Genomic DNA, 17,011 nt, shown 5'->3' with positions numbered 1-17,011 from the left:
TGGTCTCCTTTCCAGGAAGTGGCTCCTGACTGTGGGAACTCTGCCATCTGAGAGTTTTCTGTAGAGGCAGTTGCTGGGAACCTCGGGAAATTCAATTCACCAACTTCCTTTCTTCCTTCCTTCCTTCCTTTCTTCCTTTCTTTCTTTTCTGAGATTTTATTTATTTATTTGTCAGAGAGATAGAGAGAACACAAGCCAGGGGAGTAGCCCGCAGAGGGAGAAGGAGGCTCCCTGCCAAGCAGGGAGCCCGATGCAGGGCTTGATCCCAGGATCCCAGGGCTTGATCCTGGGATCATGACCTAAGTCAAAGGCAGACGCTTAACTGACTGAGGCACCCAGGGCCCCTCCCCACCCCTTTTCAAAAATTGAAGTATAATTGACATACATGTTACATTAGTTTCATCACCAAGTTGTTGTGTTTTTTTTTTTAAGATTTTATTTATTTATTTGACAGAGAGCACAAGTAGGCAGAGAGGCAGGCAGAGAGGAGGAGGCAGGCTCCTGGCTGAGCAGAGAGCCCAATGCGGGACTCGATCCCAGGACCCTGAGACCATGACCTGAGCTGAAGGCAGAGGCTTTAACCCACTGAGCCACCCAGGCTCAAGGATTTTTTTAAACATCTTTATTGAGATGAAATTCACATGCCATGGGGTGCCTGGGTGGCTCAGTGGGTTAAGCCTCTGCCTTCAGCTCAGGTCATGATCCCAGGGTCGTGGGATCCAGCCCCACATTGGGCTCTCTCTGCTCAGCGGGAGCCTGCTTCCCCCTCTCTCTCTGCCTGCCTCTCTGCCTACTTGTGATCTCTCTCTCTCTCTCTGTCAAATAAATAAATAAAATCTTAAAAAAAAATTCACATGCCATACAGTTCGCATATTTAAAGTATACAAGTCAGTGGCTTTTATTAAATATAGTGTTGTATAACCATCAGAATTTATCTTAGAACTCTTTCATCTTCTTAAAAAAGAAGATTAAAGATCTAAAGATACCTCTGTATCCCTTAGCTATCACACTCACTCTCTCCATCCCTACCCTCAAGGCGCAGGCAGTAGCCAATAACCTACTATCGCACCATGTTTTTGTGTGTGTGTATGTGTGTGTGTGAAAACGTATATAACATGGGGCACTTGGCTGCCTCAGTCGGTGGAGCATGTGACTCTTGATCTTGGGGTCATGAGTTCAAGTCCCATGTTGGGTGTAGCAATTACTTAAAAAGCAAAAATAAGTAAAAATTAGCTTTCTCAGGTCACTGCCCACATCCTCCACCAAGAATATAAATAAGCCAAAAAACCGTATGTAACATAAAATGTATTTTAACCACACAGTCCAGTAGCATTAAGTACATTTTCTTGTTGTGCAAACATCACCTTATCCGTCTTCAGAAATTCTTCACAATTTCAAATGGAAATTGTACCTATTAAATCATAATTCCCCATTTCCTCCACTCTCTAGGCCCCTGATAACCACTAGTCTTTCTGTGTCTATGATTTGACTGTTGTAAGTACTTCATGTAAGTGGAATAATTGTGTTTCTCCTTTTGTATCTGGTTTATTTCACTTAGCATAATGTTTTCAGGGTTTATCCATGTTGTAGCATGTAGAGGATTTCATTCCTTTTAAAAGCTGGATATATTCCATTATGTGGATATACCATATTTTATTTATCAATTCACCCATCAATGGACAATTAGGCTGTTTCTACCTTTTGCCTGCTATCACATTTTTAAAATCTTTTTTATTTTTATTTTTTAAGATTTATTTATTTATTTGACAGAGATCACAAGTAGGCAGAAAGGCAGGCAGACAGAGAGGAGGAAGCAGGCTCCCTGTTGAGCAGAGAGCCCGATGTGGGGCTTGATCCCAGGATCCTGGGATCATGACCTGAGCCGAAGGCAGGGGCTTTAACCCACTGAGCCACCCAGGTGCCCCTTAAAACTTTTATAAAAAAGATTTATTTATTAGAGAGAGCACAGGTGGGAGGAACAGAGGGAGAGGGAGAGAGAAACTCAAGCAGGCTCTGAGCTGAATGAGAGCCTGACATGGGTCTTGATCTCACAACCCTGAGATCACAACCTGTTCTGAAACCGAGAGTCACTTAATTAACTGTGCCATCCAGGTGGCCCTGCCACCACATTTTTTAAAAAAATATTTTATTTATTTGAGGGGTGCCTGGGTGGCTCAGTGGGTTAAAACCTCTGCCTTTGGCTCAGGTCATGATCTTGGGGTCCTGGGATCAAGCCCCGCATCAAGCGCTCTGCTCAGCAGGGAGCCTGCTTCCCGTCCCCCAAGCCTGCCTGCCTCTCTGCCTACTGTGATCTCTGCCAAATAAATAAATAAAATCTTTTTTAAAAATTTATTTATTTGAGACAAAGGGAGGAGCGGTGAGGTGGGGAGGTGGGGGGTTTGGGGGGGGTGGGGAGGGACAAGCAGACTCCCTGCTGAGCACAGAGCCTGACCCGAGGCTGGATCATAGGACCCTGAGATCATGACCGGATCCAAGGTCAGACATTCAACCAACTGAGCCACCCAGGCACCCCACCACATATTTTTTAAACACAGAAATATAAGTTACCATTTCTTAGACATTATCTTATGTTTGGGAGACATAGGGGCTAAAATAAGTGCCATTGAATTTAAGTCCCTTAATAGTTAGGAGTATAGATTATAGGTGCCATGGCTGACTAATTGGAAAGGAGGGATTTGTGCCAAATGTGAGGATAGTAGCGAGAGGGTCATCATGGTCACAAGTAAGACAGGGACGCAGTGGGCATGAAATGATTGGCTAAATCAAGTGGGGGAGTTCACAACTGAGCGTTGTGGAAGGAAAATTTGCGGCTGGATAATGGAAGACCCCGGTGTTTGTCTAAAACATCCTCATTTTCTCCTGAAGGACATGAGTAGCTTCTGAAGGTTTCTGAGCAAGGTACTGCAGAGATGTGCTATGGGAAGCAGTCTGGAGGCAGGGATCTTTTGTAAGGTTGTCATCACTCAAGCCTGGAAGGATAGAAAGGCATCTCTGAGCCTTTCTAGATTCCAGGGGCCATCTAAATGTTATCTTTCTCTCTGCTTGAAGCACCTATGCTCCAGTGAAGTCCTTCCTTCGAGTGGACAAAGAAAAGGTAAGCTCCCTCCTCCTCCCCCTTCTTCATCCCCATCTCATTGGAAACAGTGCAGACTTGACTCATGGTGTGCCTGGTCTGGTGGCTCAGGTATACCCCCAGTGCCCTTCCAGAACCTTCAAAGAACCCCCCCCCATCTGCTGGTATGCCTGACCCCCCTTAGAGGCCATAGGAACCAGGGAACATGGACAAACAAGTCTGCTGGCAAGCATGGAGGAACTGGCAGAAGCTGCTCAGAGCCTGACCTGAGTTTTCAGGCCCCCAAAGCCTCTCATGCATCTGTTCCCTTTTCTCCTCCCAGGTTCAGATCTATAACCCAGCCTTCTTCAAGTACATCCATGACCGGTGGACAGAGCATCATGGGCGGTACCCTTCAACAGGGATGCTGGTGCTCTTCTTTGCCCTACATGTGTGTGATGAGGTGGGTAGCCCAGTGTGAGGGGTAAAATAGGGATACCCGTGGAGCAGAGGGAGTCAGTCCTTCTTACTAAGTGGTAAGAGTAAGGAAATGCATTTTTGTAGGCAGAAACCAAGTGGCTCTGATTTTCCCCATTTCTGGGCTGTAAAGTATACATCTTCATTTCCCAGAGTCACTATGTCCATGATTTTACCAAACCTGAAATCATTTCAGTGGGAAGTTAAATTTATTTAAAAAGGAAATAGACTCCTACCATCATAATTGGTTATTACTTGCCATAAAGAAAACAAATAATCAAAAATATAAATAGAAAGGAAACAATGTAGTTAAGTTCCAGCGGATGGTCTCCCATAGCTGTGGGCGACAGGCCTGCCCTGTGTTAACCCTGGAGGCCAGTCGTTCAAGGGGCTGCTTCTCAGTAGCAACAGGGCTGCTGTGCCATGCTCCGCTGCTCAGGCCCCAGCACACCCACTTCTGCCAGTAAATGAGTGTGTGGTACTGGAACACTGTAAAGTACTCCAAAAGTACCCCAAAACCAAAACCAGAAGGGGTGTTAGCAAGCTTGGAGAGCTGTCCTAGCCCTAGACTGAGGGTCCTGGTGCAGGGAGCCGGGCGGAAGAACCGAAAGGGAGCAGCCGTCTTCCCGGGGCGGTGTCCTCAGCTCCAGGCCCGGCTGTCCGGTCCTCCTCCCGGTGCCTCCCGCGCTCTGCTAACCGGCCGCGGTCGTGTACGCCGCGGCCCGTCAACGACCCGAGGCTCTCCCGGTCCCCGACGCGGGGTGACGTGCGTTGCCCTCCCCTGCAGGTGAACGTGTACGGGTTCGGGGCCGACAGCCGGGGCAACTGGCACCACTACTGGGAGAATAACCGGTACGCGGGGGAGTTCCGGAAGACGGGAGTGCACGACGCCGACTTCGAGGCCCACATCATCGACATGCTGGCCAAGGCCAGCAAGATCGAGGTCTACCGAGGCAACTGAGCCCGGCCTCGCCGTGACCCTTTCGGACAGCCGCGAGACGGCGGCGCGCGGTCCCGGCCGGGACTCTGGGCCAGCCCGAGGGCGGCGGCCTCGGCAAGAGCGCGGCACCCCTTTGGGCATCTCCAGGCCTTGGGGGCGACGCGGCTGCGGTCTGGACCAATCATGCTGCAAGTCCGGCAAGGGCCGGCCGTCCCCTGCCAATCAGGAGACTCTGGAGGCTGGCCCGGGCCTGGCACCCAATCAGCGCTGCAGTCGGAGCGGAGACTCTCCCAACCAATCATGCGACTCAAGGAGAACTTCCGGCGCTGGGCCCGTCTCTTCCAATCAATGGCCTTCGGAGGCGGGCCGGCGGCCGCTGAATCCCCACTTCCTTACGCTTTGGGTAGGATTTTATTTCATGCTTTTTAAGGAGTAGTGTGGTTGGTTTGGCCTCAGCCAAGTTCTTTCCTCAGGCTCTGCAGGAAGACTGCCAGTTGCCTGTCGGCCTTACTCGGCCGGGGGCAGCGGCCGCTGGGCTTCCCTTTGCCGGGCGTCCCTCGTGACCTCGGGGTGCGCCGAGGGGCGTTGGCCGTTCCTTTCTGGTGGTCTAGGGGAGATCAGGTGGTTTCCAGGGAGCGCGCTTTCATCCCAGGGGAAAAGCTAGAGCCCTCTCAGACCGCTTCAGGCCTCAGAGAATTTGGGACCCCGTATTTCCTTTACCTGTCAGGCTCACATGGGTGAGTGTAAACCCACCAAAGAAACGCAGTGACGTGTGGGTCCTCTCATCCTCCCTTCTCCCCATCCCCACCTTTGGCCACCTTATGGAATGGCCTTTCTGACCAGGGCATTGAACATCTCACCAGAATACTAAAACTGTATTCACCTCTTGCTAGGGGGGCGGAATTTGCCTAGGGCCTAACTCTGGAACACAGGTGTAAGGAACAGGGCAGGGGACAAGGAAGCCCCGTCACTTCAAATGTAAGGTGCTTCTCACTCTCGTGTACTCTCGGCCCCTTACTGTTCACCCACAACTTTTTTAGTGTCTCTCCCTTGGCCCTGGGCCTCCTCAACAGCCTACTTGTCCTGGAAAAGAAATCAAAACTTGCCCTGGGATTGGGGGGGGGGGGCACTGCTGCTTCTCCACCCCTTACCCCCTACTCACTCGTTTTTGGCCGGCTCTAGGGATTGGAAGCAACACGTAGGAAAGAAGGCTGGAGTTGGGGAGCCCAGCTGCCTGGTGCATGCACCTTTTCTCTTCACCCATCACCCCAAAGAGGAGTAGGAAACCTCTTGCTTGGGGGTGAAATTTGCTTTGGTCTCCTAATTTAATTAACTTGAGATTACTAGGGATGGCTGACCAACAAAGATTCTTTTAAAATTTTAAGCTGGCCATGCAAATAGTTGGGATTCTAGCTGGGGAGGAGTAGACTTGCCCGCCTGCATGCCTCCTCTCCTCCCCATGCGTTCCCTTCCCCGTGCTCACTTCCTGCCTCCTCGCTCTAACCCATTTTTCCATTTCCAGCTCTAGAAGGGCAGAGATGCTAACAAACAGGGGTTACACCTGGAAGTTAATTGCATGACTGAACCCAGCTTAACTCCCAGAGGAAGCTGCTGATGGTATTCTTACCCTTTGAGGTTGGGGAAGTTTCTCAGAGGAGGGGAAAGGGCTTCTGTGAAGCTTCCAAACCACTAATGGGATTCCCCCTTCCCAACAGTGAGGAACACAAATCCCACCCTCTATCTTAGTGAGCTGATACCACCAAGCAGCCTCCTAGCCGTTGGTGTAGTTCCTGCAGCTGGCTGTAATGCAGAGGAGGATTTTAGAGGAGGATTGGGGCAGGGCAGTGGGCACCCCTAAAGTTAATATATTGAGGAGTCTGTTCCTTCCCAATTCCAGAAGTACAAGGAGTAAAGAGTGAGGGTGGATTTGGGGGGCCTATAGCGGAATGCGTCTTTCAGCACACACCCCCCTCCCCATTTTAGAGAGTCAAGGCACCAGCCATTCTTGCCAGTCTCATCTCCGTGCTTCCTGGAGAGGCTGTTCAGAGTGTTTAGAAGATGAAAAAACAATGCAATTATGCCAAACAGTATTGAGCAGAATAATTTATTTCCTTTTGTTCCTTTTTCTTCTTGTTTTGTTTTGTTTAAACATTAATAAATCCCCTTTCTGGAAGAGGTAGGTCCCAGCATCCAGCCCAGATCTCCTTTTCTGCAATAGTTATTTAAACAAATGTTTTGTTTTGTTTTGTTTTTCTTAAATTTTCTTCCCTTTCTCTCTCTTTCTGAATTAAAAAGAACAAAAAACCATATAGTCATTTGTCTATTCTGAAATGGGTCCGGTTGTGGAAAGAAGGCCTCTCTGTCACTGGGGAGCTGTGACTGAGTAATGACTAAGAACATCGAGTGGAACGTAGGAAGGAGGAAAAGAATGACTCCTGTTAGTTCCATAATCAAAGGAACGAGACTGATACAAAGCAAAGGTTGAGTAAAGCTTTATTTCGCGCGGAGCATCGAGAATCAAACCGACCGTCCTGGGCCACCTCTTATAGAGAGGGCGACCTCTCCCTGCCTTACGGACTGACTTTTATAGAGCAAAGGCCGTGTGGTTGAGCCTGGCCACACACGGGTGGCCAAAGAGATTGCAACACACAGAGAAAGCTGCACAGTCATGCTAGGTCACACATGGGTGGCCAATTGAATTACAATTCACCCCATAGTAGCTATTTGAACTAGCCTATCTATCGCCTTGGTTAGAATTGGCGCCCAAAAGGTGGGGCCCACATTCCTTGGTAGCTAGGGAGACAGTACGCGCGCCGCACTGATTGGATGTCTCCACCTGGCCCAACTCATCCCTGCTTTCCGGCTGTTATCTCCACCTGACCTGACCTACCCTTGTATATGGGCTCTGTTATCAGGGACTGGTCGACAATTTTTTTTTTTAAGATTTTATTTATTTATTTGACAGATCACAAGTAGGCAGAAGGCAGGCAGAGTGAGTGAGAGGGAAGCAGGCTGTCCTCGAGCAGAGAGCCCGACTTGGGACTCGATCCCAGGACCCTGAGACCATGACCCCAGCCAAAGGCAGCGGCCCAACCCACAGAGCCACCCAGGTGCCCCTGGTCGACCATATTTTACTGGTTTCCCGGACTTGCTTTTAAGTAAGTCCCCTGGGGGGCGGGCAGAGTCGGTTTAAGTTTTAATGCATAAACAACAAAATGTCTATTCAACCAGGTGGAGCCGCTCTGGCTGAATAGGCCCTTACAGCTCCCAGACACGCACCCCTTGTACATGAGGCCTCCCAACCCTGGGCTACCACAGATGCCCTGTGAAATGGTGGTTCTCCACCACTGTCTTTTGGGGCACCTGAGTGGATCAGCAGAGGCCGCATAGTATGCACACCCAATAGGCACCAGGATGGGACTTTTCTGCCTACATTTCCAGGCTATGCAGATGCTGTATGAGTGGGTTGGCAGGAAATCAACAGAATGGTAGGAGCAGGCGCCACAGGCATCTGAGGCACCTCCTTGTACCATTTTTCTTGGACCATCTGGATCTCTTCAGCCTACTTCCATCAGGCAATGGAATGCCACTGAATGTCCAGTTTTATAGTTCAGTGGATCAAATAATATGGATCTCTCAATGGATATCTTCGAGTCTAAAGTCACTTGGTATCCTGTAATTCCGTTTGTGCCAATGCCCAAAAGCAAGCCAGGAGTTGCTTTTCAGATGGAGAATACTTTTTGTGAAGAAGGGTATTGGTCTTTTTCTAAAACCCTAGAACTTGGGGCTGTAATTCTCTTATTTGGAGTTTTTGGAGACTCCATACATCTCTGTCTACCGCAGATGCTGTAATAGCATTTGGTTGGCTGAGTCCTAAGGCCTGGTGGCAGGACAGTGCAAATGTAGCCTGGACTGCTGAGAACCATTTCTTGTCTGGGTCCCACTCAGCTGCCTGATAGGTCACTGAAATTGGTTGGAGCAGCACTCCCAAATATCGTACCTGTTGCCTCCAGAATCAAGAGTCCCACCAAATTGTGTATCTTTTTTTTTTTTTTTCATGTTGGCCAAGGGCTATGTTGCTTTGATCCCACAAAGATACCACATCTGGAACCACAGGTTAGCAGTACCATTCGATTGCATTTGCAATAAACTACTGTCAATCTCTAAGACTCAAGATGGTGAGTAAATGGGATGAGGAAGAAATCACCCACCTATGTATAACTCAAGTTTGATGGCAGCACCAATCTATAGATCCTGCCAGAGTGATATTGATTTTTTTTTTTTTTACTTTTGACTTGCTATCTTGGAGAGAGTTCCAGGGACTTATGTTTGGCCTATCCTTCTTAATCACCCTCAGTCCATGGGTCAGGTTACCAATATGGGGGCTTTGCCAGGGAGTAAATGTCTCTCTTTTGGGACTGAGGAAATTACAGACATGACTAATATTTTTGCACTTTGCAGATGGGTTTTTTGTTTGTTTTTTCATATTGAAGGTTGTGGCGACCCTGTGGTGAACAAGTCCGTCCATGCCATTTTTCCAACAGTATTTTCTCATTTTGTATCTCTATGTCACATTTTGGCAATTCCCATAATATTTCAAACCTTTTCATTATTATATTTGGTGTAGCAATCAGTGATCAATGATTACTGCTTGCTGAAACCCCAGAAGATGGTCAGCATTTTTTAGCAATAAAGTATTTTTAATTAAGGTATATACATTTTTATACATACTATTGCACACTTAATGAACTAGAGTGTAGTGTAAGCATAACATACACTAGGAAACCACAAAATTCTTTAGATTCGCTTTATTGTGCTATTCACTTTATTGCTGTGGTCTGGAGCCCTGCCTGCAATAGCTCAGTTTTGTCTGTACCCTCTTTTTTTTTTTTTTTAAGATTTTATTTATTTATTTGACAGAGACCTAGCAAGAGAGAGAGCACAACCAGGGGGAGTGGGAGAGGGGAGAAGCAGGCTTTCTGCTGAGCAGGCAGCCTGATGAAGGCTCAATCCCAGGACCTGGGATTATGACCTGAGCCAAAGGCAGATGCTTAACAACTGAGCCACCCAGGCACCCTATTTTTTTATTTTTTAAGGTAGGTTCCACACCTAGGATGGAGCCCAACGTTGGCCTTGAACTCATGACCAGGAGCTCAAAACCTGAGCTGAGATCAAGGGTCAGATGCTTAATCAACTAAGCTACCCAGGCACCCCAAATATGCTTGTGCCTTAAAATGGGTCTGTGGTCTCCTTGCACCTGCCGTTAAATAGACTGGGATCAGAGCTCCATTTGTTATTTGCCGTAATAAGCTCCAACTCTAACTGGTGAACAGCTGGTACTCAGACATCAGAGCTGGTATCTGATAATTCCTGACTCTCTGGGTACTTTCCTTTCCCTAGCACACTGTCACTCCAGAAAATGGGTCCCTCCGGAAAGGCTTGGGCAAGATTCATGCTACACACCTGAGCTATGTCAGAGAGTCACTCCTCAAAGGACCCTGGGATCCCTTTGAAAAAGAGGTTCCGTGTGTGCCCTGAATTAGGTCTGAGAACTAGGCGAGGAGCTGTAAATCCCGTCACTGTGACTCAGTACTCCTCGTTTTTGTCCTCCCATGCCCATTAAGCAGAACATTAACAGGCTGTCCAGCATTTATGTCCTTTCTAGAGACTCTAATGGTCCATTAACTTGTCCCAAATCCTTGTAGGTCAAAACACCAGTTACCATACTGTGGTTTGTTGTGGTAAATGTGCTTACTACCATCTCAGCATTTAGGCACTAGTTAGGCATGTCTTTTGGGCCTTTATCCTGTTGGGGGTCTCATTGTTCTATGACTTACACAGGACAGCCACCACAGAGTCCCTCAAAGATGCTGGTGTACCAATCACTAAATGCATTTTTTAAAAGATTTTATTTATTCATTTGACAGACAGAAATCACAGGTAGGCAGAGAGGTAGGCAGAGAGAGGAAGAAGCAGGCTCCCCGCTGAGTAGAGATCCTGTTGTGGGGCTCCATCCCAGGACTCTGAGATCATGACCTGAGCTGCTGGCAGAGGCTTAACCCACTGAGCCACCCAGGTGCCCCTATAGAATAGTTCTTTATTAGCGTGAAGAATGAAAGTCGATTGATCTCTGTCTTCCATCACTCATGAAAATTAACCCCAAAATTAACTCTAAGACGTGAAACCATAAAACTCCTGGAAGAAAACATAGGGAAAAAGCTCCTTGACATTGATCTTGGCACTGATTTTATAGATATAATACTGAAAGCACAAGTAACAAAAGCAAAACAAACAAGTGTGAACATATCAAACTACAAAGCGTCTGCACAGCAAACAAAACAACGAAAACCAATCAGCAAGGTGAAAATGCAACCTCCAGGGACCCTGGGTGGCTCAGTGGATTAAAGCCTCTGCCTTCAGCTCAGGTCATGGTCCCAGGGTACTGGGATTGAGCCCCCCATCAGGCTCTCTGCTCTGCAGGGAGCCTGCTTCCTCCTCTCTCTCTGCCTGCCTCTCTGCCTACTTGTGATCTCTGTCTGTCAAATAAATAAAATCTTTAAAAAAAGAAAAGAAAGGAAAGAAAGAAAGAAAGATAGAAAAGACACCCTCCAGAATGGAAGAAAATATTTGCAAACCACATATCTGAGAGGGGCTAATATCCAAAATATATAAGGAATGCCTACAACTCGATAGCAGATAGAGAGATAGATAGATAGATAAAGACAGACAGACTGTGTAACAAGTGGACAGAGATCTGAATAGACATTTTTCCGAAGTAGATACTTAGATGGCTAACAGGTACAGAAAAAGGTCCTCAGCACGACTAATCCTCAGGAAATGCAAATCGAAACCACAGTGAGTGATCACCTCACACCTGTTGGGGTGGCTGTTACCAAAAAGATGAGAGCAGGGGGCCCTGGTGGCTCAGTCCGTTCAGCGTCCAACTCCCGGTTTCAGCTCAGGTGATGATTTCATGGGTCATGAAATTGAGCCCCTGCACCTGTCAGTCAGTCAGTCTCCCTGCTCAGTGGGGAGTCTGCTTGGAGATTCTTTCCCTTTGCCCCTCACCCTCAAATAAATAAACAAATTTAAAAAAAAAAAAGATGAGAGAGAGAGAAGTGCTGGTAAGGATGAGGAGGAAAGGGAGCCCTCATGGTGGGAATATAAATGGGTACAGCCAGTATGCAAAACAGTGTGGAGTCTCCTTAACCAACTTCTTTTCAGATGAATCCTCATAGCCGCCACCCAGGCTGTGGGAGTAGTCCAGAGCCCTCCCCACTCCATCTTCCCTGCCAAGCACAAACCCCTTCTTTCCTCTGAGGGTGACCACTACCCTAATGTTCCCATGATCATGATCACTTGAGTCTATTTCTGGATACCCTGTTTCATTAGCCTGATTGCTAGACCCGGTCTATATAGAAATGTGGTTAATCATAAAGATGGCCTCTCAAATCACTTAGGAAAAGAGGGAGGTTCAAATAAGTTTTATTGGGACAACTGGATAACCATTTGGAAAAAGATAAAATTATATCCATACCTTAAACCAGTCACCAAAATGCCAAGTGAATCAGAACTAAATGTAAAAAATAAAACTCTAAAAGTGGTAGCTCTTTGATATATTTAAACAGATTATATATATCTATATCTATCTATGTATATACATAGATCTATATACATATACATATACATATACATATATACACATATACATAGATAGATAGATATAGATATATATAAATTGTTTTTCCGAGCTTTGTAGCTGGTCTTTAGATTGGTATTATTTTTCATGCTCTATATAGTACCCTGTATTGCTAAAAATGGGAGCTTTTCATCCTGTTTGTGTGTGTATGTTCCAAACATTTTGTTAAATTCCTTTCCTACTGATGTAATTGCCCCCATTTCGTTTGTCCATGGGTGTTGATCCCTTTTTCATTCCTTCCTTGTAGGTTACAGGGGTTGTGGGAAGGAAAGTTTGGTACGCGTGATGTTTACTCATGTACTTAGCAGACACATTTTCCTTCCTTGTTTCCCTCTGACTCCACAGAGTAGCTTCTTTTGTGGTTGTTTATTGAACCCATCTCTGGCTTTTTAAATAATTGGGAATTGATGATGGTTTTCTCTTCTGAGATAGTGGGTCAAGAAACCACTTGGGAACTTTGTGGACGTGGCTGAGGCTTACCTGCTCTCCAGGTTGGCATCAGGGTGGCCGGACAGGGAACCAGTCATTCCATGGCATGAAGGGTAATGGTGAGCTAGGTTATGTTATAGTAACAAACACCCGTGAAACTTCCAGTGGCTCAAAATAGCAATGTTTATTGCTCCCTCAAGCCACGTATCCACCCTGGGGTTCTCTGCTTATCACAGTCTCTCAGGGACCCAGACTGGTAGTGGTACCATCTGGGATGGATCTGGGGTCTCCGGGGCAGGGAAAAGAGAGTTTGGTGATCCATATGCTTGCTCGTAAGGCTTCTGCTCCAAGAAGTTCTCATGTTCTTGATGCCAAAGAAGTCCCATGCCATGCGTGAGCTGAGCGGAGATGTGTAACCCTTCTCTGGGTGAAGCAACATATTTGGATGATGTAGTCATACAGTCCATGACACAGAGGCCTCTTGGAAGAGAAGTGCTTGGATTTATGGCCTGGCAGGGGTGGATGGATGCTAGGGAAGGGCACGAAGCGGTTAAGGGTTTTCCCCATCACAGGAACAGCTGCAGGCAAGGAACTGGTTCCTGTGACATGTTCGGCAAGGTTAAGAAACATCTTTCCTTGCTAGGTGAGGGAAAAGATTGGATCCTAAACCTGTATTTTTAAAAATTAGAATATTATTTTCTGAGTGTGATTTTAGAATTGGTGCCCCTTCTCACTATCCTTCCAGAAAAATCACAGCTTCTGCAGCAACTGCCTGGATGACAACTAACCCACGAAATTGCAAGAAGATGCCCCTCCCCCCACTCTTGGTGAACCATGGGTATCAGGACCAGCCTGTTCCTCTGAGAATATAGAATTAACACCTTTCATCTAACAACTGTTTCTGTGCTGGAGAATAATACAGGCCCTTTCTGGCATTATGGCTTCTCTCCAGGGAGAAGGCTTGGTGAGGTAGAGTGAGCATATGGTGTCTGCATTCAGAGGGCTCTGAGTTTAATCCTGTCTTTGCTCTACTCTGCTAACTTTGTCTCTTTTTTATATTAAAAATTACAAAAATAATTGAAACAATTCATAAACATATAAAGTAAAACATGGAGGGCTTTCTTGCAATAGCTCATTTGTATTTATAAGTTTTCATAAAATGGGTAAAGGGACTCATAGAAGGATCCCTGCCCGCTTTGAACCACTTTTCTTATCTCCCAGGCTTTGTCTCCACAGCTCTCCCCTGTGAAACCTGCTTCCACGAACCACCACACTAAAGACCATTCAACACCACACTAAAGACCATTCAAGGGAAGGGTCTGGAATCTCAGCTTTCTTTGCTATGAAGGACTTAACTAAACTTGATATTTCTTAAAATATCAAAGTCTCCTTACCCAAGTGATCAAAATTTTTTTTTATTTTTTTTAAATATTTAATTTATTTATTTGACAGACAGAGATCACAAGTAGGCAGAGAGGCAGGCAGAGAGAGAGAGAGGAGGAAGCAGGTTCCCTGTGGAGCAGAGAGCCTGATGCGGGGCTCGATCCCAGAACCCTGGGATCATGACCTGAGCCGAAGGCAGAGGCTTTAACCCACAGAGCCACCCAGGCGCCCCCCAAGTGATCAAAATTAACGTCACCAGTCTATACTTATATAAATACATAAATGCACGGCTCCCCACAACTTAGATATGGGTAGCAAGTTCCTTTCAAAGAGGAAGGTATGAAAAGGGAGAACGTAATTTTACAGTGGAAAAACCTGACAGACGCTACCTCTGCCAGGTCACAATTGATGTCATGCTAATTATATGTGCCTTTGGTACGATGTGAAGAAGATGAGAATTTACCTCTGTGGTCTCCCTCCTTCTTTCTATCTATCTATCTATCTATCTATCTATCTATATCTATTTATGAAGGGGGTAGAGGGAGAGGAAGATATACCCTCAAAAAGACTCCCCACGGAGCCAGGAGCCTGACGAGGTGCAGGCCTAGACAAGGGGCTCCATCCCAGGACCCTGAGATCACGATCCAAGTAAAAAACCAAGAATTGGACACCCAACTGACTGAGCCATGCAGGTGCCCTGATTTATTTTTAAAGATTTTATTTAACAGACATAGCGGGAGAGGGAACACAGGCAAGGGGAGTGGGAGAGGGAGAAGCAGGTTTCCCACCAAGCAGGGAGCCTGATGAGAGGCTTGATCCCAGGACATTGAGATTATGACCTGAGCCAAAGGCAGATGCTTAACAACTGAGCCACCAAGGCACCCTAAAGATTTTTTTAAAAAATATTTTATTTATTTATTTGACAGAGACAGAGATCACAAGTAGGCAGAGAGCAGGCAGAGAGAGGAGGAAGCAGTCTCCCCACCGAGCAGAGAGCCAGATGCAGGGCTCGATTCCAGAACCCTGAGATTATCACCCGAGCTGAAGGCAGAGGATTAACCCATTGAGCCACCCAGGCGCCCTAAAGATTTTATTTTTAAGTAATCTCTACATCTGATACGGGGCTCAAACTCACAGTCCTGAGATCAATGATCCACTGAGCCAGCCAGGCGCCCCTGTGGTCTTCCTAAAGGACTTCGATGTTAGACTTTAAAGCAAGAAATGTTTTTTTTGGTTTGTTTTTAAGTAAGCTGCACGCTCAGCATGGAGCCCAACTCAGGGGTGATGGGGGACAGTTGAGCTCACAACCGTGAGATCAAGACGTGAGCTGAGATCGAAAGTTGGATGCTCAATTGACTGAGCCACCCAGGCTGAATCTACTGAAATTTGGATTTTGTTTTAATACTTTTTTTAAAAAGTGAGAATATAATTAGAATTTTATTTAAGATTGTATGCTTAAGTGATCTCTACACCCAACTTGGGACTCGAACTCAATCCTGAGACCAAGAGTCCTATGATCCAACCAGAGCATAGGACAGAGCCAACCAGGCACCCCCAAGAGGATAATTAGGATTTTATTTTTTATTTTTAAAAAGATTTTATTTATTTCAGAGAGCGATCCAGCAAGAGAGCCTGAGTTGGAGGAGCAGCAGGATCCCTGCTGATCAGGGAGCCTGATACAGGGCTTGATCCCAGGATCCCAGGATCCCGGGATCATGACCTGAGGCTGAAGGCAGATGCTTAACCGACTGAGCCACCCAGGCGGCCCTAATTAGGATTTTAATCTAGGATTCCCATTTATTGACTTTATCTCAATGACTACCTTCCTCTTTTCTTAAAATTTCTAATATTATTTATTATTTTGTTCTATGCTGGTGAATTGTCTAAAAACAAAACTCTGATTTGTAGTTTGCTGACTTCAATGGTGAACACTCCCAGCACGGCCGGCTTCCAGTTACCAGTGACTTAACAGCCAGCTTGTGTTGAGTTTCAGCTTTTGTCTAAATTTACTTAATAATTTCATGCTCTTTTTTAGTGAAATGCTTTTTTTCTTTTTCCTTTTCTTTTTTAAGATTTTATTTATTTGACAGAGAGGAGGAAGCAGGCTCCCTGTTGAGCAGAGAGCCTGATGTGGGGCTCAATCCCAGGACTCTGGGATCATGGCCTGAGCCGAAGGCAGAGGCTTTTAACCCACTGAGCCACCCAGGCACCCCAGTGATTTTTTTCTAACATTCATACATATTTGAAGTCTTTTATCAGGCCATTCCTTACAAGTAGTTTTATCTGGAGTGAATTTGATGTTTGTACTCTTTCTTAACATAGATTTCTTCCCCCTGACAATCCACAGGTGGGTGTAGCAGTTGGCTCCATCCAGCTCCTGCCCTTTTGGCTTTTATTCTAGAACAGGTCTGCTGACATTTAGTAGTCTGGGGATCTCACAGAGCAGGCAGTCAACAGGATCATGTCAATTGCCTGTCCTAGCAGGGGGTGAGTGGTCCAAGTCCTCCCACCTGCTTCAGGGGTCTGGGTCTTAATGAGAGTCTCACCTCCAGCCAGTGCGCAGCTCAGGTTCCAGTCCGGCCCCTTCCCAGCAGCGAGCCTGGCTTTGGTTCTGGTCCGGTACGCAATGCTTCCCGTGGCCTCCACTCCGTAAGACAGAACAGCCGGTAGTTACTCTGTTTCTGGACTGAAGCCCAGCGAATTTTTGGCTTCAGCCCTGGCTCACCATTTTGCATTTTTACCCTATTGCGGGTCTACAGAAATATCGATCTTGTTTTGGGGTCAGGCAGGGTGTTTTCTGGTTTTTATTTTTTTGGATCACTGTTGTGTTGGGGTCATAGTGGGTATCACTTTAACTGGAGCGCTGGTGCCCCACCTGGCCTCCTCCATCTTCTTGTGTCCCATGAGGACCTCTTTCCCCATCCTCTTGTCCCCTCTGGAATCTGGCTCCCCTTCTTGCCCACCTCTCTTTTCCAAACCACTCTCCCACCTCCAGCTTGCATCCACCCCT

At 46.6% G+C, this 17,011-nt stretch overlaps 1 protein-coding gene across 2 annotated transcripts in view; it reads left to right on the top strand.

Annotated features, from left to right (window-relative positions):
• The window catches only part of ST3GAL2 (ST3 beta-galactoside alpha-2,3-sialyltransferase 2), a 48,862-nt gene extending 42,193 nt beyond the window's left edge, over positions 1-6,669 (top strand). For both annotated transcript variants that reach the window (XM_044255752.1, XM_044255751.1), the window contains 3 exons: positions 3,070-3,115; positions 3,417-3,536; positions 4,338-6,669. In XM_044255752.1, the coding sequence (XP_044111687.1) occupies positions 3,070-3,115; positions 3,417-3,536; positions 4,338-4,511 (340 nt within the window). In that variant the 3' untranslated portion in view covers positions 4,512-6,669. The remainder of the gene's footprint in view (positions 1-3,069; positions 3,116-3,416; positions 3,537-4,337) is intronic.
• The last annotated feature ends 10,342 nt before the right edge of the window (positions 6,670-17,011 follow it).

The sequence above is a fragment of the Neovison vison genome, chromosome 7 (genome assembly GCF_020171115.1).
Source record: "Neovison vison isolate M4711 chromosome 7, ASM_NN_V1, whole genome shotgun sequence".
Classification (NCBI taxonomy): Eukaryota; Metazoa; Chordata; class Mammalia; order Carnivora; family Mustelidae; genus Neogale; species Neogale vison.
This window is presented reverse-complemented; position numbering and strand designations above follow the sequence as displayed.